At 45.2% G+C, this 22,213-nt stretch overlaps 1 protein-coding gene across 2 annotated transcripts in view; it reads right to left on the minus strand.

Annotated features, from left to right (window-relative positions):
- The window catches only part of col2a1b (collagen, type II, alpha 1b), a 47,619-nt gene that overhangs the window by 12,619 nt on the left and 12,787 nt on the right, over window positions 1-22,213 (minus strand). For both annotated transcript variants that reach the window (XM_048254197.1, XM_048254198.1), the window contains 30 exons: window positions 21,559-21,603; window positions 20,432-20,485; window positions 19,148-19,201; window positions 17,896-17,949; window positions 17,615-17,668; window positions 17,381-17,434; window positions 17,051-17,095; window positions 16,558-16,611; window positions 15,536-15,580; window positions 15,008-15,061; window positions 11,418-11,516; window positions 11,122-11,166; window positions 10,526-10,624; window positions 9,943-9,996; window positions 9,227-9,334; window positions 8,817-8,870; window positions 7,703-7,801; window positions 7,271-7,324; window positions 6,683-6,781; window positions 6,211-6,264; window positions 4,807-4,860; window positions 4,215-4,268; window positions 4,034-4,087; window positions 3,521-3,565; window positions 3,312-3,410; window positions 2,412-2,519; window positions 1,922-1,975; window positions 1,236-1,289; window positions 855-908; window positions 254-307 (listed from right to left, as the gene is read on the minus strand). In XM_048254197.1, the coding sequence (XP_048110154.1) occupies window positions 254-307; window positions 855-908; window positions 1,236-1,289; window positions 1,922-1,975; window positions 2,412-2,519; window positions 3,312-3,410; window positions 3,521-3,565; window positions 4,034-4,087; window positions 4,215-4,268; window positions 4,807-4,860; window positions 6,211-6,264; window positions 6,683-6,781; window positions 7,271-7,324; window positions 7,703-7,801; window positions 8,817-8,870; window positions 9,227-9,334; window positions 9,943-9,996; window positions 10,526-10,624; window positions 11,122-11,166; window positions 11,418-11,516; window positions 15,008-15,061; window positions 15,536-15,580; window positions 16,558-16,611; window positions 17,051-17,095; window positions 17,381-17,434; window positions 17,615-17,668; window positions 17,896-17,949; window positions 19,148-19,201; window positions 20,432-20,485; window positions 21,559-21,603 (1,908 nt within the window). The remainder of the gene's footprint in view (window positions 1-253; window positions 308-854; window positions 909-1,235; window positions 1,290-1,921; window positions 1,976-2,411; window positions 2,520-3,311; window positions 3,411-3,520; window positions 3,566-4,033; window positions 4,088-4,214; window positions 4,269-4,806; window positions 4,861-6,210; window positions 6,265-6,682; window positions 6,782-7,270; window positions 7,325-7,702; window positions 7,802-8,816; window positions 8,871-9,226; window positions 9,335-9,942; window positions 9,997-10,525; window positions 10,625-11,121; window positions 11,167-11,417; window positions 11,517-15,007; window positions 15,062-15,535; window positions 15,581-16,557; window positions 16,612-17,050; window positions 17,096-17,380; window positions 17,435-17,614; window positions 17,669-17,895; window positions 17,950-19,147; window positions 19,202-20,431; window positions 20,486-21,558; window positions 21,604-22,213) is intronic.

Genomic DNA, 22,213 nt, shown 5'->3' on the forward strand with positions numbered 1-22,213 from the left:
TGTCCCGTATATATTCATAGTGGATGGAAGCCCGTATGCACATGTGCCGTACGCAACGACAAATCAGAGTATGCCCATTTAGCATGGACATCACATGCTTCGCTTTGAAATCACTTTACAGATTCTGACCCCTGTCACACGGTGCGTGTCATGTTGGCTGCAGGTCCATAATTGTCAGGTGTGGAGCCCTGTGACAGTTTCATCACCTCCACTAATGACGACAATATAATGGGTTCGTGGCGGTCATACTTACAGGAGGACCAGCGAATCCAGCAGGACCTGGGGGACCAGTCTCACCCCTGTCACCCTGCAGAGGAGCACAAATGGGCTGGTTAGCACTGACTGAGGCCATTACTGTCAGCAAGGAGATAATGCATCATAGCGCTAGGTCTGGCAGATATTAAATATCAACTCCTGGCTTTTAGGGTTTTGATTTCCGTCAGATTCTACTTTTAATGGAATGCTATCAAAGATTGCACTTCTGTTCACAGTTTATAAAATCCTGCTTCTGTAGGAGCTGGTTAGCATTAAAAACCAGTGTGGCATAATGCAGAGATTGGCAAAAATGGTAGTTATGATTATCATTAAAAATACAATGTTCCTACACTCCTAGAGCTGTGATATAAAGGCCACACACTACAGATGATGTCTATTTTACATTAGCCTCAAGTGTGATGCCTACTGTTTACCTACTGTGATGCCTACATCATTATGCGCAGCCTAGTCTGTACAGTTTTATAATTGCTACTCGAAAGCAAGTTGGTGTGTGTGTGTGTGTGTGTGTGTGTGTGTGTGCGTGTGTGTGTGTGTGTGTGTGTGTGTGTGTGTGTGGGTCAGTTTTGTGAAATACTTACAGGAGCACCACGGGCACCAGCAGCTCCAGAAGGTCCAGCAGGGCCAGATTCTCCCTGGAGGAGGAAAGAAGCGCACACAGACACATGAGAGAGGGAGAGAGAGAGGGAGTGGGAGAGAGAGGGAGAGACAGAAGGAGAGAGGGAGAGGGAAAGAAGGAAAGAGAGAAGGAGAGGAAAAGATAAGGGAAATGAAATTGAGAAGGCCGAGGGGGGATAGTGAAGATGAAAGGGAGCAGTGAGAGTGATAAGGACGGATAAGAACTGTCAGGTTAACCCCGCAGGCTTAGAGAAATAACATTCAAAAAGAATCCCATGTGTAAACTGAGCCTGACTTTCCACCCCCCCCATCCCCACAACTCCCCTTCAGACGTAAACACTCACCTTCTCGCCATTAGGGCCGCCTGGACCAGGAGGACCAATGGGGCCGGTCAAACCCTGTGGAAGAGAGAAGGGCAAAAGCAGTCCAGTTAAACGCTGAACAAATGGACACCGGGATTGTTAACAGTCGCTGAACACAAATCTTCAGATCTGATACACAAAACGGCCACAGGTAAGAGTACACACACACACACACACACACACACACACTGCTTGGCACAGTTAGTCCTTTACAGGGACAAGTATGTGGGATGCTGCTGGAATAATGAAAACACACTCAGTGTTGCAAGTGGGCACACATTTGGTTCTGCACAGCCTATCTTGGCATAATACTGCTGAATTGAGAGTGTGTGGGCTGATTAGCATTGCCAGTGGGAACATAGTGCGTGCGTATGAGAGAGAGAGAGTGTGTGTGTGTGTTTGTAAGTGTTTGTGTGCGCATGAGTGTGTTTGTATGTATGTGTGTGTGTATGTGTATGTGTGTGTGTGTGTGTGTGTGTGTGTGTGTGTGTGTGTGTGTGTGTGTGTGTGTGTGTGTGAGTGTGTGTATGTGTGTGTGCATGCAAACATGTTTGTGTGCTGTGTGTGTATTTGTTTGCATGTGTGTGTGCATGTGTGTGTGTAGGAGAATGTCACACTGATGGTAATGAGCACATCCGTCATGACGGTGAGGTAGGGGAGACACTCACTCTTGCACCATCTTTGCCAGGAGCACCCTCAGGTCCTTTCTCGCCATTGTCACCCTGTGGGAGAGCAGCGAAGACAGGTGTTAGCACATGCGCTAGTACTTCCTCCTCTGTAGCCAGCCTGCACATATCAGCACATGCGCTAGCACTTCCTCCTCTGTAGCCAGCCTGCACATAATGACCATGTTCATGCGAGACCACCCCTACAGCTCCATATGCTGCCTATGGATCAGGTGTCCGGCTGCTTAAAAGAGCATTTTAACGTCTTTCTCAAAGAATAAAGAAGGGTCAGGCATTAGTGTCAGAAAGTTATAGTAATCAGCAAGCTATGTTATGTTTTCTTTTCCTTCTTTGGAAAGCCTGAAATATAGGCCATCTACCTTTCTGGCATCAATACTACTTCAGTACTCTTTGTCCTGGTTCTTGTTGAGGCTGATATTCTTAGTTTCAATGCATTTCAGAAGCTTGGCCAGAGTCTTGGATTGGAACTTACTCTGTCTCCCTTGGGTCCAGAGATGCCACCGGGGCCTCTCTCTCCGGGCATTCCCTGCAGACCAGGGGGTCCCTGGGCACCGGGAGCACCGCCTGGTCCAGTGGCACCCTGGGAAAAATAGCACACACACACACACACACACGATGAACCATCACTTAAAGGTTGAGGATAAGAGCTCTAAACTGTAAGATGTGAAAGCCTAATTGGTGTCTGTGTAAAGGAGGCATCACTGGGTTGTGCGCTTCTATGTTGGGGTATGTGGATGGTGATGTGAAGGTCATTGATGGTGATGTGAAGATCACACTTAAATTACATTCACAGTACATTTATTCATTTAGCTGATGATTTTTCTCACCAGAAGGTCAATTCTAGATGTGACAAGACAAGCATCAGTAAAACGGCCATGTGGAATAGACTTGGTATGCTGACTTCCAGAGTCCAGACTTTCATTTCAATAAGACATTCATCTTCATGTTTAGCCTCTATAAGTTACAGGCATTGTCTATCCTCTAGACTTGGTCATTCTAGAGACCATATCCTGTGTTGGTCATTCTAGAGAGGACCATATTCTGTGTTGGTCATTCTAGAGAGGACCATATCCTACACTTTCTGACCTGACAAGGATCCAGCATTCTACATGTGTTCTATACTGTATGTGCATGTGTGTGTCTGTCTCCTGTAAAGGGCATGCACGTGTTTTGTATGTGCATGTGTGTGTCTGTCTCCTGTAAAGGGCATGCGTGTGTTTTGTATGTGCATGTGTGTGTCTGTCTCCTGTAAAGGGCATGCGTGTGTTTTGTATGTGCATGTGTGTGTCTGTCTCTTGTAAAGGGCATGCACTTGTTTTGTATGTGCATGTGTGTGTCTGTCTCCTGTAAAGGGCGCTTCTAGACACGTTACCTTGGGTCCGTCAGTTCCTGGAGTTCCGGGGAGACCGCGGGGTCCCTGCAGACCCTGAGGCCCAGCGCTGCCTCTCTCTCCTGGGAATCCACGCTCTCCCTGTGGGGGTAAGAGCACCAGCCACGAGTTACAACATGAATGGGAAATGGACGAGAGCCACTAAAAGATGAATGGGGGAGAAGACTCCGGTCAGGGGAGAGGAAACTCACTCTGGGCCCGGTAGCACCACCAGGACCAGCCTCTCCAGGAACACCCTGCAGAGAGAGAGAAAGAGAGAGAGAGAGGAGAGAAAAAAGAGAGCTGTTTCAACTTGGCTCAGGGCTGGAGCTCACTCCATCTGTATGCATTTCAGATCAGACTCTCCAAGGTTATACCAACGCTGGTTGTGCTCTGAATGAGGTATCACACTGCACATGTGGGTGAAGGTGTATTTTATGGATGAAGAGATAAGCCAGCTTCTACACTGTTGTATAGCCAGGAGCCTTAAAGACACCAGTATAGCTATTGTAGATTTGTAGATAAATAAAATGACTTATTTGTTTCTGAAAAGAACTGAGTAGGTACAACAATCAGTGATCAATTCAGTACTCTACGACTATGGACCTGATATGGTAGATATAGGGTCAATGCATTGTGCTCCATGGAGTAGGACGTGTTGTAAATGATAAATAGTCTTTTCAGGCATCACAGTGAAGAGGTCGCGATTAGAAAGGAACACTTACAGCATCACCAGGCTTGCCACCCTCACCAGGGGGGCCGGGGGGTCCAGGCAGGCCCTGACAAAGAGAAATGATGAACCATAAATACCCAGCTAGCCAGCTAGCATCGCCTTTGCATACAAATCAGGCTCATGCATTCAAACATGAGGCTGTGGGGTGAGATGAGGCCTTGAAGTGCACTTACCTGGAAACCGGAGGGTCCAGGCTGTCCCTGCTCTCCTCTCTCTCCAGCGGGTCCCTGTGACGGGGAGAAAACACGATCTTGAGTTTGGTTGGGTTAAAAATAAAAAAAAGACAACACACACCTTCCACAATAACATGCTCTCCCCTGAGGGACCTGAGGAGTGATGACACTTCAATCAGGCAGCAGAGGTGGGGAAACAAAAGGCTGTGATTGTGGTTAACCACGCAGCCGGGAATGAGCAATCACAGCGGGGCCGGCGCTTACAGTTGCACGCGCCGCCATAATTAAATGTCAAACAAAACAATGCGGCGGTCGGTGGCGGGAGGCTAAATGGAAAATAACGGCTCTTGTGTCGAAGTGGTCGAAAAAAAGAGCCTCGTCTAAAGTGAGTTGACTTCAATCCAATCACATCTGCTTGGCAACTGGATAGAGTTTGTATGGCTCTGTTTGAGGGCTCTGAGACAGAGAGAGCTGGATGCAGGAGGGTAGGCACGCTATCAGCATCCTCCAGACGGGACAGCGGGCAGATGGAGGATGACAACAATAAAACAGGGGGAACTCGACAGACTTAGAACCCAGAGAGGACACTTACAGCAGGGCCGGGGGGTCCAGCAGCACCTGTCTCACCATCTTTACCAGGAAGACCCTACAGATAACCAGAGAGAGAGGAGAGAGAGAGGAGAGAGAGAGAGAGAGAGGGAGGGAGAGAGAGGGAGAGAAAGAATGAGACACAGATGAGTGACTAGTAGTTTATCATCATGAAAAGAAAGATAGAAGCTAAAGTTCTATTTTTTGCACATCAACTGAATATTTAATTACAATATGAATATTTTACAAGTACAATATACTGCATGGGTGGTTTCTTGGAACAGGAACTAGTTAAGGATATCAGGGAGTGTAGTAGAGAACTACTGTTTTTTTTTTCTCCAGTGGGGTTAAGACTAGGAGATTCTAAGAATATCTATGAAAGATTCCTGATTCATCTACTCTGGCATAGGTACAGTAAGTGCTTTTGTAGAGCAGGAGTAAAGTATGTGAATGGCAATGAACATTGCAGCCTACTGGGCTTCACAGAATAACTAAACACAAAGATGAGAACACTGAAACCTTAAACAATGGAGAAACATCACACATGGGAAAGGAACTAACTAAAATAATCTGTAGACTAGGTTGCAATATCAACACCAGTGTAAGTAAAATTGCTGTTGATGATGCCACATACAACATATTGGATGACATTTAAAACGTACAGGGTATATGCAAGGCTATATCTCAACTGAGTTTTTGCTCAGATTTCTGTACAGAGAAGCTTGTTAGGGATGACTGTGCATGTCAATCAATTTGCTCTTGAGAAGAAGAATTAAATAACACAACCACAGCAACTTGGCTGCTGTGAAGGCGGGGTTATGTGGCTAAAGGTGTGGAAAAATGAGCACAGCTGTTCTTTGGGGAAAACATGTCATGAAGTCTGATTGGCTAACTGTCTCTCACTGACACACATGAGGTCAAGATGAGCTACTGTAAGCATTCACAATGTGCAACCAGCTGATCCGACCTCAAAGAATTTAGATGAACACTTTAGACTGACTGCTCCAAGAACAACTGGATTTGAGGGAAAAGTCCACAGAGCACAGTGAAAGCAATAACCAGGAGTGGCCAGGCCAGTACAGAGCTGACCATACACCTGTGAAGATCGAAAATAAGATACAATACTAAAGTGCAATAGAAGCAGTCTATGAATATTCATTCAGCTGAATGTGTCACAGATTCTGACTAATTGATATGGTGTTCACGGTTCATGCCGTCTGGTGGTAAAAACAACCTGTCCCGTATCAGTGGCAATATAATTATGGTTCCAAAATGTTCTCAGGTCCTGAAATGATTCCAAATCTCCATAGAAAACATCTAATACTCCTGGCATCCTAATTTGTGGTGAGATATTATAGCGAGGCACCTACGTGGAGGGATGTATGACTGAACAAAATGAAAGACTCACTCTCAGACCAGGAGCGCCACCGGATCCTTTCTCTCCAGCCTTTCCACCCTCTCCCTGTACAGAGACAACATAAGTGAGGCTTATACATAAACACACACGCGTACACTCACACAAACACACACACACCACACACACACACACACACATACGCAACTATGCAAACAAGAAAATAGCAAACAAACACTAAGAGAGACAAACAAATAAAAAGCAAACAGCAGACACTGACACAACACACATAAACACACACACACACACACACATACACACACACACACACACACACACACACACACACACACACACACACACACACAAACACACACACACACACAAACAGACAAACAAACACACAACACACACACACACACCACAGACAAACAAACATAACCAATCTGCTCCACTAGACAGGCCAACAGACAGACAGACAGACAGACAGACAGACGTGACATGACATGTAGTGACCGCTGCTTACAGTGGCTCCCTTGGGGCCGGGGAATCCCATCACACCAGGCTGACCACGCGCCCCCTGAGGGCCAGGGGGTCCAGGCCGACCGTCCTCACCAGCAGCACCCTGAAGACACAGAGACAGACAGGCAAAGTGAGGAGTGTGTGTGTGTATGTATGTGTGTGTGTGTGTGTGTGTGTGTGTGTGTGTGTGTGTGTGTGTGTGGGGTGTGGGCTGGGGGGGGGGGGGGTCACAAAATGTCTGGCTTTGGTACAGGATGCTGCTAACAAGAGCCTATTAGTCTGTAGACAGAGGGAACATCAAATATATATCATCATCCCCTAGACTGACTGAGTTGTTTGTGAGTACATCCACTTTGTCACTTTGAAATAGTCTAACAATAAAACATTGACGTAAAACAGACAGTTCATAGCATTCTACTTTTATGTAAAATATCGTTCAGACATTGCTATAGAGCACAATGACACAAGTCTTATTGGGAGCATGTAGTGAATAATCTCAGCCTCTCCACTGTAAGATGCAGCAGTGCCATTGTCCCCAGCTCAACAACCTCTTAGTCATCCTATGAAGAGGCGCAAACATCCTCGTACTTACAGCAGGGCCAACTTTTCCCTGAGGACCGGCATCGCCAGGGCGACCAGTGAGACCCTACAGGGAGGAAAGAGAGAGCTTCATTACACCCTGAACATAAACGGCAATCTCCTCAAGCCAACTCATGTCAGACCGTGGGTTACTCCAAATAGCTGTGCAGCAGTGAAATGCTAAATGATGATGATAACACACAGCAACACAGTGTAGCCTGGTCAAACACACTTTTATGGTTACGGTTATAGACGCTTTTATTCAAGCGGCTCACATTATAATAACAATAAACAATAGCAATTAACAATACATTAAAATGGTAAGGACATCAATAACAGTAAAACAACCAATTAAAAAATATGAAATAGCCTAATAATAGTGGCACAAGCCCACCACTGCTAATAGATAAGTAAATTGTGTCTGTGCACGGGGGTGAATACTTACTCTGGCTCCAGGAAGGCCAGGCTCTCCAGGGCGACCAGGGTCACCACCAGCACCCTTAGGTCCAGACACTCCAGCAGGTCCTCTCTCACCAGGGGCACCCTGGGACATGATGGGGGGGGTTAGTCAGTTACTATATCCATTAGTCATGGTAGCTGCATTATTGGATTGTAATTCTAAATGACAGGTCACCTGGATAGGACAAGTCCTGCTGATAAATGGTTATTAGACCCAATTCTTCCCCATAAAAGACCAAAAGGTAATGGAGAAAATGAAGGGTTGTGTGGGCGCTCATATTTTCCCCCCTGAAGTTCAACTGATTAATATCGTATATCTTCTTAAAAAATCTTAATGTCCAACTAAGAATGAATTAAATGACTGGTAGAAATTGAGCAGGACAGATGGGGGAAGTCTAAATTCTGCCATAATCATTATTCTATTAGAATGACTACTATGGAGTCATTTGTAATTCAAAGACTTGGCCATCATCGGTTCAACTGGGTTATCACACTGCCATCTGGTGTCAGTTTAGTGTCATTGCAAGAGGCAGTTGGGTCCATCGTTTTGTATTCACAACAAATAAGGAAGCCCATCAAAGTCGGCATGGTCTCTCTGAAATATCTTTGTTCAAATCACCCTGACCAGCAAAAAAGTAAGAATGGGAGTGTTTTGAATAATAAACAAATCTACTTTGAGCTGGCAAATAGGACATTTTGGTGTGCTATCTGGAAATAGATTGGAACAGATCAGCGATTTAGAAAGTCATTTGCCAAAGAGTCAGCAATTAATCACCAGAAAATATGCCTTTCCCCCTGACTGCATTCAAATGAAAACTCTTTCAAACACAAACAGCTACTTTGTGCTTCAGGACACCACGGTAAGTAGGAATAAATGTGAAATTAGCTATGCACAAGTATCTCAGACGACTTTGTATTACTCAGCGGATCTCCTGAATGCTGATTGCATGTGGCCATGTAGTCTGTCTGGTGGCTCATGCCCACAACCAGATATCTGCTTCCTGCTTTACGCCAGGCATGCTGTCACTGCAGTTTGCCCCTAGTCACTGTAATGAGTTCCCATGGGAACATATACTGCATGCTGTCATGGAGATTGTTACCTTGGGACCAGCCAGACCATCCTGACCAGGGAAACCACGGTTACCGGGAGCACCCTAAAAAAACAACACAGAGACAATGATCAGACAAGTTCGAAACATTTTCAGGTACACTACTTCTGCTTGAGTCAGGAACCAAGTTTCTTGTGTGTGCAGCTAACTCACTTGGCCAAATAAAACTAATTCTGATTCTGTAATTCTAATTCTGATGATTATTACAAAGTAACAATGCTTTTAGCTGAGTTAGGTTTTTGCTTTTATAAAAACTGTTAACTGTGAATACAAGTTGTATACAAGTACAACTGTGAACAAGTCAGCATAATGTTAACATGCTTACTGCGTAATAGACAAAGTAGGTGTGATGTATCCATGCAGACGAGCACTTTAAAGGATAATAATCTAGTGGAACTCACTCTCTCTCCGGGAGGTCCGAGGGGTCCGGCAGCGCCAGGCTCTCCGCGGGGACCTCTCTTGCCTTCCTCTCCAGCAGGGCCAAGGGGACCTTGGGGCCCAGCACGACCCTAGGGATGGGGGGAGAGGGGGACATTAGAGACACTTATTGTGATTGTTGTGTTCATTACAAAATACTCTGCTTTTCAGGTGAGTTCAACTAGGCAGAGAGACTAGGCTAAGAGTCACAATCAATTAGGTCTTGGATATGGTCATGCATTTACATATGCTGAAATAGAGTTGAATTGCTACCACTACCACAAACTAAAGACATGCAAAACAAGATTCTGTTTATCTTAAATGGTACCAGATATGCAGAGGTCTGTAAATTTAATTATGTGAACTTCATTGAATCTTTATCTATATATATGGCTCTGATCTTTGTTGTACAGTGACCCCTGCTGGCTTAAGCATGACCTTCTAAATTGACTATACAAAGATGAGAAACTTGAAGATGATGAGACCTTAGTCCAAAAATCTTCAGTAACACATAGCTAAAATTATGATGAAGGATAATATCTGTCTCTGCTGAAGCATGGGCTCTGATTCAATTGATAAAGGTGCCTGTTACATCTGATATTCAACCTGATATTCAAGGAAGCATCTTTAGAATCAATAGATTGAACATGGAGAAGAGGATCTGTATCAGTATGTTGAAACTATTGAACGCTGAACTTACAAGCTCTCCTTTGGGTCCAGCTTCACCCTTGAACCCTGGGATACCGGGGTCACCCTAGGGGATGGAGCAGAAAAACAACAGTCAGTACAGGCCACCTAACTAATACTAATCAACATGATGGCTAACGGTATGAAACAGACACAGTGAAAATCCTAACAGAATTATTGCAGTCAATTTCATGACAACAACAAAATATTCCAAATACAAATGAATATTATAACATGCATTAAGTCTGCGTTCCTACAAGTCACAGTTACTCTCTTGACTGTAATTGCTTGTGCTAAGCTATCAAAATGTTATACAACACTTATGGGAATATTAAATGCTAACATGCTAATGTGCTAACTGCATAAACAAACATGTGCATTCCTAAGGCATTTCCAATGGCACAGAAAACAACATTGAGCTAATGGTAACTTGGCGACAAACCAAGTTGACATTTTGTAGAGCATTAAACTAAAGTCCGATTTATTTTCATATCAAAGTATCTGCGTTGGTATTGAACGTTTCAACTGGAAACCTTCTAGGAACAGATTTTAAGGGTCAATTTGAGGTGTGTTGCTGATACTGTGTGCCGACTTACAGACATGCCCTTTGGTCCAAGAGGTCCAGTGGCTCCCTGGGGTCCAGGAGGTCCACGGGGTCCGGGGAAGCCAGGGGCACCAGCAATACCAGGAGCGCCCTATAGAGGGAGGCAGAGAGGGACACAGGGTCAGTCACCTTCCCACTGTCACAGCACAGGTGATGCAGTCCTTTAGGGAACTGAAGAATCTCAGAACCTGAAGTCTGAGTCTATCAGGTCACAACCATCAGGACTACAGTTTGTAATGACTGACAGGACAGTGCTGAAACTGGGGTCTTGTTCTTGAACAACGATTGTAGGGCGCTACGCTCTAAGATCCTTGTTCTTGATAGACCACAGTGTTCTGAATGTAAGGTATTGGTATGGGACATACTTCTAAGCATAAATGGAATGTTGATGATTCAGAAAAGTGTATGGTGATGAGTAGCCAACATTGAGTATATTTTAACATATGCTTCAATTAACTGATTCAAACTGATTAATTAAGTACTTTTCAAACCTATGTGGTGTAAATCAAGTTAGACAAAACTGGAGAAGACCTAGAATGTGGAATGGATGTCATGGAAATGAAGTTTTAACTAATAGGCTTTACTTACAGCAGATCCTTTAGCTCCAGGGATGCCGTCAGTACCAGGGTTGCCCTATAGATTTGAGAGACAAGATACAGATCAACTTCAATTGAAATCCTACTCAATCCTACACTCTATTTTACAATATAAGTGAATTTACATTGAACTTTGTCTGATCTAAATTCATCTTCACGTAGCCAATGGAGGTGGCCCAGTGGACTACTGTAAGGTCAGCGGACTCACACATATCACATGTAGCATAAGCACTAAATCTAAAGCGGGAGTCTGCAGGACAGGGCTCTGTGGTGTGCAGAGGTACTCACGCCAGCTCCAGAGGGGCCAGGAGATCCAGGGGTTCCAGACTCTCCACGGGGACCCTGGGCTCCCTCAGGTCCACGAGCGCCAGTGGGCCCAGCCTCACCCTGCAGGACACATGGGGGGACAGTGAGACAACGTGAGAATGAGAAATAAAAGGAGTGAGGGAGAAAGAGAGAGAGAAAGAGACAGAGAGAGAGAGAGAGAGATTTAAGGTGAGGAACAAAAATTGGTTGTGGGAACAAAAGAAAATGTAGCTGAGGGACGCAAGCCAAGGACCTCTGCCTTACTGACTGACTGACTGGACAAGAGCTACAACCTGAGCTACAACCTGATCACTTGAAGACTCCCAAACATCTGCATTGGAATATAGATGAGGAGAAAGAGCCCAACTGCTCAGAGTTGAATCTTCAGTTTGCACAGCTGAATGAGGAGCCAGATATGGTTGAAGAGGTAGCCATGTTGCTCTGCAGCTGCAGAGGCGCCACCCTTCATCAGCCCATCAATAACCAAACATCATTTCAGTCCCTTTGGGCAAGAAGGCCTGCTGCTGCAAGCAAATTACCAGCAAGCTGATATTGATTGAGAGAAAGAGAGCCTTCAGTATTTAAAGGCTGCTCTTAATGCTGGTGGTTTAAGATCTAATTTTAGATGTCCTCAGACTGGGCCTAAAATGGGTCTTTCAGCGTTAAATGCCGTCCAATTATCCGCAGCTAAAGGTTATCACTGGTTGACCTTGGCTACAATAGCTGAGGCCTGGACACAGCAGGATGTCGGCCATGAGTCGATAGGCACTATTCATGGAGATTGGGAATACAAAATGCCTCTGAAAATGGAAAGCTGCCTGAATAAAGTTTTAGAAAAGCAGGAAAATGCTTGTAGTCATGTAAGTCATGTAACTGAGACGGAAAAGCTCTCCTTTATATTGACCACATGAGTGTGGTGAAGACTTGAAATCAAATACACTTCAGCACTGAATAAAATCACTACCAGAGGACTCATTTGAAACAAACTATTTACAAGAGATTGGCATGCTCTCAAAAAACAAACAAACAAAAAAAAAACCAGAAAACAGTGTCGAGTGACAAAATTATGCGCGCTGGTCATAAAAACGTTTTATTGCAGTTTATCTCAAAGTACCATAACCAGAGCCAAATACTAAATACGTTCCAGGCGCTTACACCCGCGAGGGGCATGAGGCCAGCACACACTCTGAGTCACTCAAGTAAACACTGGCTCCTCCCTCAGCAGTTCTCAGCCAAGGCAAGCTCTAAGCGCGCGGTGAGGTCATCGCCATCAAAAGAGGTATGAATGAAATTCCGTTCTGTCAGTGTCTGTGCCTGATATGCTTTTTAGTGTGTGGTTTACAACATAGTGGGGTGATGACATGTATGCATTTCAATCATTGCATGGGCACTACAAAAAGGATTTACAATGTCATGTGTACTGTACTATAAACATCTACATAATGTGTCCACCAGGGGGAGCTCAGTGCTTCTGGCAATGGCCATGGAATGCATACTTCAAATTACAGACCGTCCTCTTTGTTGAGGCAAAGGCTTCTTGAAACTCTGCAGAATTTGTTTTCATACCAACTATGCTAAAAAAGCACCTATTATAAACACATATGATACATGTATGTGCACTGTCTCTATGGACAAAGTTTAAATGCTTTCATCAACTTGTCAACTAAATCTGAACAGGAATGTGGACACAGTCCCCACCTTATCAAAGAGGCCTCTGGACATACAGTAGGTGTGAGAGGTTGTTATGACAACATAATAATGGAGTGGGTAAAAAGATGAAGACAAATGTTAGAGAAAAAAGGAGACATGTGTGTGTCTGTGTGTGTTGTGTTTGTGCATTGATGTAAGTGTGCATGTGAATGAGTGTTTAGATGTGTGTGTGTGTGTGTGTATTCCAGAGAGGGGGCATGAGTGTCAAATGTAGCGTTTAGCAGACCCTATGATCCACTTTCTCAGGTGTTTATGGCCTAGTTGAAGTACACATCATTTCACACACAGTTATCTCTGCCTCCCTTACAGGCCACGCCCTCTCCCTCCACAGCAGCACAGCAGCACAGATGACTTTTCCAGACGCAGCCATGAACGTGTCACCACGTATGCACACATGTGCACAGAGCCAACACACACACACACACACACACACACACACACACACACACACACACACACACACACACACACACACACACACACACACACAAACAAATCTAGAGACTAACATGCTGACAGAAAACTGTATAAAACACATTCACACATTTACTATACACACTATACATGCACATTCTGTATTCAGAACACACACAAGCATGCACATGAGCTCTAGCACACACACACACACAGACACAAACAAACACACACACACACACACACACACACACACACAGACACAAACAAACACACACACACACACACACACACACACACACACACACACACACACACACACACACACAGGAAGACTAAGTAGCCGACAGAGAAATTCATAAAACACATGACACATTTAATACAAATGGCCAAAATATCTTGTACACACACACACACACACACACACACACACACACACACACACACACACACACACACACACACACACACACACACACACACACACACACATACAAGACCACCAGAAGAAGAAAGGGAGGAAACTGAAACCACTGCAGCTTTGGAGCTTTCATGTAGCCATTAGTGTGCGGTAGACTGTAAGTGGGTGGTAGTGCTCAGCTTGTGTCGGCCGCACTTTAATTCCTAAATGATCTGCCCTTCTCTCAGAGCAACCACCAGCACCGGACGCCTCCAGGCTCTGGGCTTCCACTGCCCATGAACCATTCAGACAGGATAAATCACTCCCAAACACACTCACTTGCACGCTCAGGAGACGAAAGCAGGAGAGAGAGAGGTGTGTGTGGGGGGGCAGAGTGAGAGGGGGAGAGGATAATAGAGAGAGAGAGAGAGAATGATGAGAGAAAGGATAATAGAGGGAGAGAGACAGAGACAGAGAGAAAGAGAGAGAGGGAGAAAGACAAGAGAGACAGAGGGAGAGGAGAATAGAGAAAGATAGGAGAGAGAGAGAGAGAGAGAGAGAGAGAGAGAGAGAGAGAGAGAGAGAGAGAGAGAGAGAAGAATAAAGCAGGAAAGGAAAAGTAAAGAGATCCTCCCCTCCTAATTTTCCACACAGATGGCAGCTGGTAGCAACTCTCTGAGCTTTCCTCTCCAATTTCACTCACTCTCTTTCTTTCATCCAGTCTTTTCTCTCACTCACTTTCTTTCCTCCACAATCTTTTCTCTCCGAAAAATTCCAAGGATTTGGGTCATCCGCCATTTTAAGTGCTCTGTGCCACCTTCTTAGCATAGAAATGCTATGTCAGCATTTTTGAAGATAAACACAAACAAACCCAGTACCATTCTCCCTGACTCCACCTTGATAATCAACACAGCCATGGCAGCTGGCTCTCTCACTAATACACACTCAGGACGTTGAATCAGGAAAGTGGACAGGGTCAAAGATAGAGACAGAGCGGGAAAAATAAAAAATGAAAATCAAGAAAGGACAGATAGAAAGCAGGACATACCTTAGAACCAGGGGAACCGGGGAAGCCAGGGGCTCCAGACGGACCAACAGGGCCCTGCACAGAGATGAGGGGGAGGGACAGAGACATCAGTTAACCAGCCTCATTCACTATCTACCTAGATAAGAGATCAGTTAACCAGCCTCATTCACTATCTACCTAGATAAGAGATCAGTTGACCAGCCTCATTCACCATCTACCTAGATAAGAGATCAGTTGACCAGCCTCATTCACCATCTACCTAGATAAGAGATCAGTTAACCAGCCTCATTCACTATCTACCTACAGTAGATAAGAGATCAGTTAACCAGCCTCATTCACTATCTATCTAGATAAGAGATCAGTTAACCAGCCTCATTCACTATCTACCTAGATAAGAGATCAGTTGACCAGCCTCATTCACTATCTACCTAGATAAGAGATCAGTTGACCAGCCTCATTCACTATCTACCTAGGTAAGAGAACAGTTAGGTAAAACTCTCAAAATCCTCATGAAATAATGTTCAATAAAACAAATCTGTTGCTACTTACAGGAGGACCAGCAGGGCCGGGCAAACCGTCATTTCCGCGAGCGCCCTGTTGGGGAAAAACAAAGCATGGACGGTCAGCCAACCACCCAAACAGCCTCAAATACAATCAGTTCTAAGGTACCCCGCTCACACATCTATTTGAAATGGTCAACATTAACAAGCATGTAATAACTTTTACAGTTGTTCCTGATTGCTGACACTACTATCAGTTCCATATAGCTCTGTCTCAGTTCTAAAAATATGTGCACTTTTCTCTATATAATTGTATTATAATTGTATTATAATTGTAAATGCTGTTCACTCATTTTTCAATGTGTAAACTCTATGCTCTAGCTTAGTCTAGTAATAATAAGTTACATTTACATACAGCCTTTCACAAAGCCGAGGTCGCTTTCCAAAAAAAGGTGATGTGACTGTTGTTAAGAAACTGTGTGTGCTTTGAAAAAAAAAATGTGTGTTTTGAGAAAATGTAACTTTGTCTAAAAAATGTGTCTAGGCATTAGCAATTATGAAAACACACTACTAATGACAACTACGACACACTATGATACAAAAATGAAAACAGACTAATGACAACTACGACACACTATGATACAAAAATGAGCCAGCTCTGGTTGGAGGGGAATGAGCAGTCCAACAGATGCTGTGATCAGTTGGGGTCAGTTTTTAAAGTGGTTACATAACCTCACTCATGGCCAGGAAAGCAACATCGGCCAAGAGAGAGAGATCATGCAGGTCAGCAGCTGAATGAGTGTGTGTGTGTGTGTGTGTGTGTGTGTGTGTGTGAATAAGTGTGTGTGTGTGTGTGTGTGTGTGTGTGTGTGTGTGTGTGTGTGTGTGTGTGTGTGTGTGTGTGTGTGTTTGAATAAGGGAAGGAGGAAGTGATGGAGGGAGAATGTGAGGGTGATAGAGTGAGGTTGTGAGTGTATGTGTGTGTGAGAGAGAGAGAGAGAGAGAGAGAGAGAGAGAGTGAGTAAATGGATGCTCCTGGGGTGATTGCGGAGCCAGAGGAGTGGTACTTACAGCATTGCCAGAGGGTCCGGGGCGGCCTCTCTCACCGGGAAGACCACGAGGACCCTGGAGGAACAGGAGGAGAGAGGAAGAGGAAGAGAGGGAGAGGAAGATGCAGAGGAAGAGGAGAAGAGGGTTAGGGATGCTGATAGCCGGATAGCCTTACACTGTCTACCTGTCTACACAAAGAATCATGTGAAACATGTCATTTATCAGCAGTGAAGAATTCATGTTCAATTAATACATTTTCTATGTCTTTTATTTTTCTAGGTTTAGCCTTTGCATGATTTATCTGTATTGGGAATTCTGAAGATGACTGAAAAGATAAGAACTCATAGATTTGACCTGAGTCTGTACCACATAGTGGTGAGGGTTCAGTTTATTGAGGTTTTCATGATGGTCAGTGGCGTTCCTGTATGTGTGTTTGTGTTTCCTGCTGGCCCTGAGGCTAGTGTTGAGTAGCGCGGGGTTTGGAGTGTTCGGTGATGGGGGTTTGGTCACTCACCATGGGTCCAGGGGCGCCATTCTCACCGGGAGCACCAGACTCTCCCTATCAGAAGAGGAAAGAGGCATGTAAGACATCATATGTGAGAAACATCGTATGTGAGCAATGAGCAATGAGCTAAAACATTTTGTGCTACAGAGTCTGGCGACCAAAGAGGTCTGACAGGAAGAGACAGTAACAAGTAGTGTCTGTGCCACATTATCAGAGGGAGATAACAACAGCAGTCCTCTATGAGAGTAGACCAGGTAGAAGATCTACTTAAAGACCAGGAAAGTGTGTGTATCTGTGTGTGTGTGTATGTAAGTGTGTGTGTGTGTGGGGGGGTCATACCTTGGATCCAGCGGCTCCAGTTTCTCCCTTAGTACCATCAAGACCTGGGTAACCCTGGAGATAGTAAACACAACACCTCTGGTAAATATCTACTCAAATTTATTTGTCATGCATGAATATGTGTATATAAGCCAAATATGTCAACAAAATTTAGGCTAAGTAATAATTCTATAAAAATCAAAGCAAAGCAAAAAAGAAACCCAAACAAATAAATAGCTTTATGTGTCCACTTACTCTGTGTCCTTTGATTCCAGGCAATCCAGGAGTTCCTGGGAATCCACGAGCTCCCTGAAATGGAGAGGCAGAGGAACAGAGAGAACATGAGCGAGATACAAAACAGCAATGACATCAGTAGGATTGAGTCCTTCAGAATATGCACTGACTAAGCAATAACAGAAGCACTGTTTGTCCAGAGGTTGTCCAGATAATGATTATCCGAACTCTGGACTCAAATCTAAATTCGAGTTAGATTAGAGGGTGTCTGTACCAAATCATGTGTCAACACTGGATCTTACCTGAGGGCCAGTAGGTCCACGCTCACCAGATTTACCAGGTTTACCAGCCTCACCCTATCAGAGGATAAAAAGAGAGAAAAATAAACATTCTAAAATGTTCAAATATAAAATATGATGAAGTGAACTGAAGTAGTTTGTCTGAAGTATTTGTCTAAATAATTCTATGTGAATCTCCATTTCTAATAATGTATGAATCATCATCCATCTGTCTCAAGTTTAAATCGGTAGAATAAAGCAGCACGGGTCCATAGCACCCCCTAGTGGGCATAAATGCTAGCAACTGCAGATGCACGTCTCTGCCATCTGGTGGCCAGACACTTCAACTACAGTTCTGAGAAAATTCCCTGGTAGTAACTAAATAACATTTCTAGGGTGAAGAGCAGCAATGCATTGTCACAACAAGAGTCACAATGATCCCACTCACTATGATTTTTATCAGATATTGAACTGCCAATAATAACGCCAATCAAACAGCAACCTCAGAGATGCCCCTGCATGAGTAAGCCATCATTAGTGGTCATATGCTCAGTGCCCTCATGATGATGGACACAAGGCATGGTGGATTCCAGAGACAATAAGGGGGGGGGGGGATCTTTATGAGGGTAGTCCCAGGCCTCTGATGAGGACTACAGCAGGGGAAGATGACTGTGGCTGGGGTAATGTGGGGTTATTCATAGCATCGTGAGCAAGTATGAATGGCTCTTGGACAAGAAATAAAGAGGATTCCAATAATGCACTAACCAGTCTTGACCGCTAGGCTGACCATTATGTGAAATGTCGACTAGTAATTACTACTTTGGTAGACAGGAAGCGTTTGGCTTGTGCTGCTGTGCTGCTTTAAGTGTTTTTATACACAACCAAAAGGCAAAACAGAGTTTATCTGTGAATACTGTTTTAGGATTTTTTTTTTTTAAGCAAAGGTGGTGGCAGCAGTTAATGTCCATCAATTGATTACTGATTGATTATTGATTATAAATGCACACACACTTAGCCTGTGATACTCAACACATTCCCACAGCAGGTGAGTGGGGCATTCTAAGGACACACACACATGCTTTGGAACCACTTCTGTGATTTGAACCAAAACAGACAGCCATAAAGCACCACACACTATGGCATCTGAGATCTTTGTAGTTACAGAATCAAGGCACTTAAACACACTTGACCAGACTATCAGGAGATGTTTCTCAGGGTCATTTTCTCTGCACGGGGCGTTTTTTTCTACAGGGAGGACCTGTGCTGTGCTACTTACATCATCTCCGGGTTTGCCAGAGGGTCCAGGTGGACCACGGGGTCCCATCGGGCCCTGCAGAGAGAGAGAGAGAGGGAGAGAGAGAGAGAGAGACAGACATAGAGGGAGGCGAGAAGGAGTGAAAAGAGTGAGAGGGGGAGAGAGAGAGAGAGAGAGAAAGAGAGAGACAGACATAGAGGGTGGGGAGAAGGAGAGAAAAGAGAGAGAGGGGGAGAGAGAGGGGGTAGAGATATAGAGAGAGAGGGGGAAAGAAAAGCAGAGGCGGTGAGTTCAGATGCTGCCTTCCATGCCAGGAGAGGACAGTGTTGTGGAGGGGGGGCTACAGGCACAGCCTGTTCTCTTTACGAGCCCCTCAGGGCATCTCACTTTTACACACGGCGAGGAGACGGCGCGGAGCCAAGGCCACGGCCTCTTATGGAGGGTTTCACACATACATACTCTTCCTCTGCTTGCAACAAAAACACTCACAGAAACGACTATTCTATAAGTTACTAATATACTATAGATAAAGACAGTATAATATTTGATTAAGGAATGACATTTCTAAATCAGTTATCAAGTCAATAGATCAGTTATCAAGTCTGCTCACTCCTGTCTAGTGGCTGGTATCCCTACATTAATATTAGTCTTACACAGAAAACAACCCAACTGATGCAATACAACAAATCCAGCTCATTAGGTGGAAGAATCCAAAATCACTGTGATCTGCTGGTAGATTAAGCTTTTCGGGAAGAAAAAAGCCTTTCATATCCTGAAAAAGTGCTGCCCAGCTGTTTCCTGGCTGCCTCTGTGCACAGCTTGTTTATTTGGGGCAGAGGAGAGGGGAGAGGAGAGGGGAGAGGAGAGGGGAGGGAGGGGAGGAGAAGGGGAATCGGCAGGGAAGAGTGGAGGTGGAGAGAGAGAGAGTGTGTGTGTGTGTGTGTGTATGGGGGGGTGTTAGTTGTGTGGTGAGAGAGGACTAGAGCGCTGACAGTGTGGCAGGTTTGATGCTAATTGCAGGTAATGAGGTATCAAACGAGGATTTGGAGGCACTGAGGTAACCTGGGGTTACCCGCTGGGCGCTCGGGGCCACCTAATCCATCCCCTGGCGTCAGCCTGCCAGTCGCGCCTCCACAGGAGAAGATTAGCACACTGGTGGGGTCTACAAAGGGCCTGTGGCACAGGGGCGGGATCAGGGTGTTGGTGTTGGGGTGGGGTGGGAGCAGGGTGTTGGTGATGGGGTGGGGTGGGGTGGGGGGGGGTGGGGTTTGGGTGGCAAGGTAGAGGAAACTGTGGGATACTTACAGATGAACCGGGCTCTCCAGCCTCTCCAGGGTTGCCTTGGAAACCTTGTGGCCCCTGAGAACAGAGAGAGAGAGAGAGAGAGAGCAGAGAGAGAGAGAGGGAGGGGTGTGTGAATTAGCAGGCAGGTGTCTAGAGAGAGGACAGGTCTGACAATAACACATGGGGGTCATGCCCTAGCTGCTATGACCGAGTGCTGCGGTCAGGTCAGCCCAATGGTGCCTGTCAGGATGTATGAGGATCGGGACTGACCATGAGGGGCACACAAATACATATTTCTCTCCTACCGTGACACACCTTGACACAATAATACAAATCGACAAACTGTTTTGTCTATGTACAGAGTGCAGTAAAGTTTCTGTGATATTCAAGGGATTTTTGAATTCCGTGTGCTAAAAAAAATAACCTTTGAGAGATGCATAGTGTCTGCTGATGTGTGATGATTAAATTTGTTGCACCGTTCAGTGTCATAACTAGAAGGTGATCACTGGCTCCTACATCCTGCCCTCTTTGGCTCCACGGTCATGTTCAGACACGCAATTTGGCAATACCTGCTACTTAGAGACAGCCCCGAGAGCTTACAGAGATGAGTGCTCTGTGTGTGTGTGTGTGTGTGTGTGTGTGTGTGTGTGTGTGTGTGTGTGTGTGTGTGTGTGTGTGTGTGTGTGTGTGTGTGTGTGTGTGTGTGTGTGTTTGAGCCCTATGAAAGGTAAATTGTCAGGTGTTGCATGTCTGCAGTGGGGGGAAAAAGCCCTGTAGCCAGCAGCTGGAAGATAAAAGTATTCGGTGGCCCTTCTACCTCCGGAAATCAGCCCCAATATAAGGAGACATAAAGCTCTGCATGCATGTGCATGTGTGTGTGTCTGTGTGTGTGTGGGTGTGTTCTTGTCTAAACAATGCTCTTTTTGTTGCTTACGCATACATCTTTATCCAAGGGGAACAAATATATGGCTTTTGGCTGTCAACAGAGACTAGAGACTAGAGACTGTTCATCACACTTTGATGAACAACTATTCTTTAATGTAGACTCAACGCACAAACGACTGTGTATTCCTCTGTGATTTGCATGGAAAGTAACACAAGAAGGTTTATTTTTCCAGTTCTTTTTACGCTTTTATGGCCATACTTACAGGAGATCCACTGGGTCCGGGTGGTCCTCTGGGTCCCATTGGGCCCTGAGAAAAAGAGAAAGATAAAAGTTGAGAAATCTGACAGTGATGCATGTACTGTACCAAACTGCAAAACCGCAGACTGTTGACTTCACCTGCATAGCGCAGTGCAGTCTTTGCAAATGCTTCCAGCTCTCTGGCTGTTTAGTGACTATTTCTTCATGTCCAAAAGGAGGAGAGGAGGAGGGAGAGGGGGGAGCTGAGAGAGGAGGAGAGAGAAGGAGAGGAGAGAGCTGAAAGGAGGGGTGAGGGGAGGTGAGGAGGGGGAAGAGAGAGCTGAGGAGAGAGAAGGAGAGGAGAGGAGAGAAGAGGGGGAGAGGAGAGGAGAGGAGAGAGAATGAGAGGAGAGGAGAGGAGAGAGAAGGAGAGGAGAGGTATGTGAGCTCTCTCCCTGCTCACTCTCTCTCTCCAGCGAGTGGGCTGCCCAACGCTGCCCTGCGGCGGCTGCAACCAGCAGCCTGCCCGTCAGTCAGAGTCAGAAATCGTTAGGAATTCCACAGCAGCACTCAGGCACTCACTCCAGCTAGCTTTTTCACTAATACACACACACACACACACACACACACACACACACACACACACACACACACACACACAGACTTTGGCTGCTTGCCAT

Source organism: Alosa alosa, chromosome 10, assembly GCF_017589495.1.
Source record: "Alosa alosa isolate M-15738 ecotype Scorff River chromosome 10, AALO_Geno_1.1, whole genome shotgun sequence".
Lineage (NCBI taxonomy): Eukaryota > Metazoa > Chordata > Actinopteri > Clupeiformes > Clupeidae > Alosa > Alosa alosa.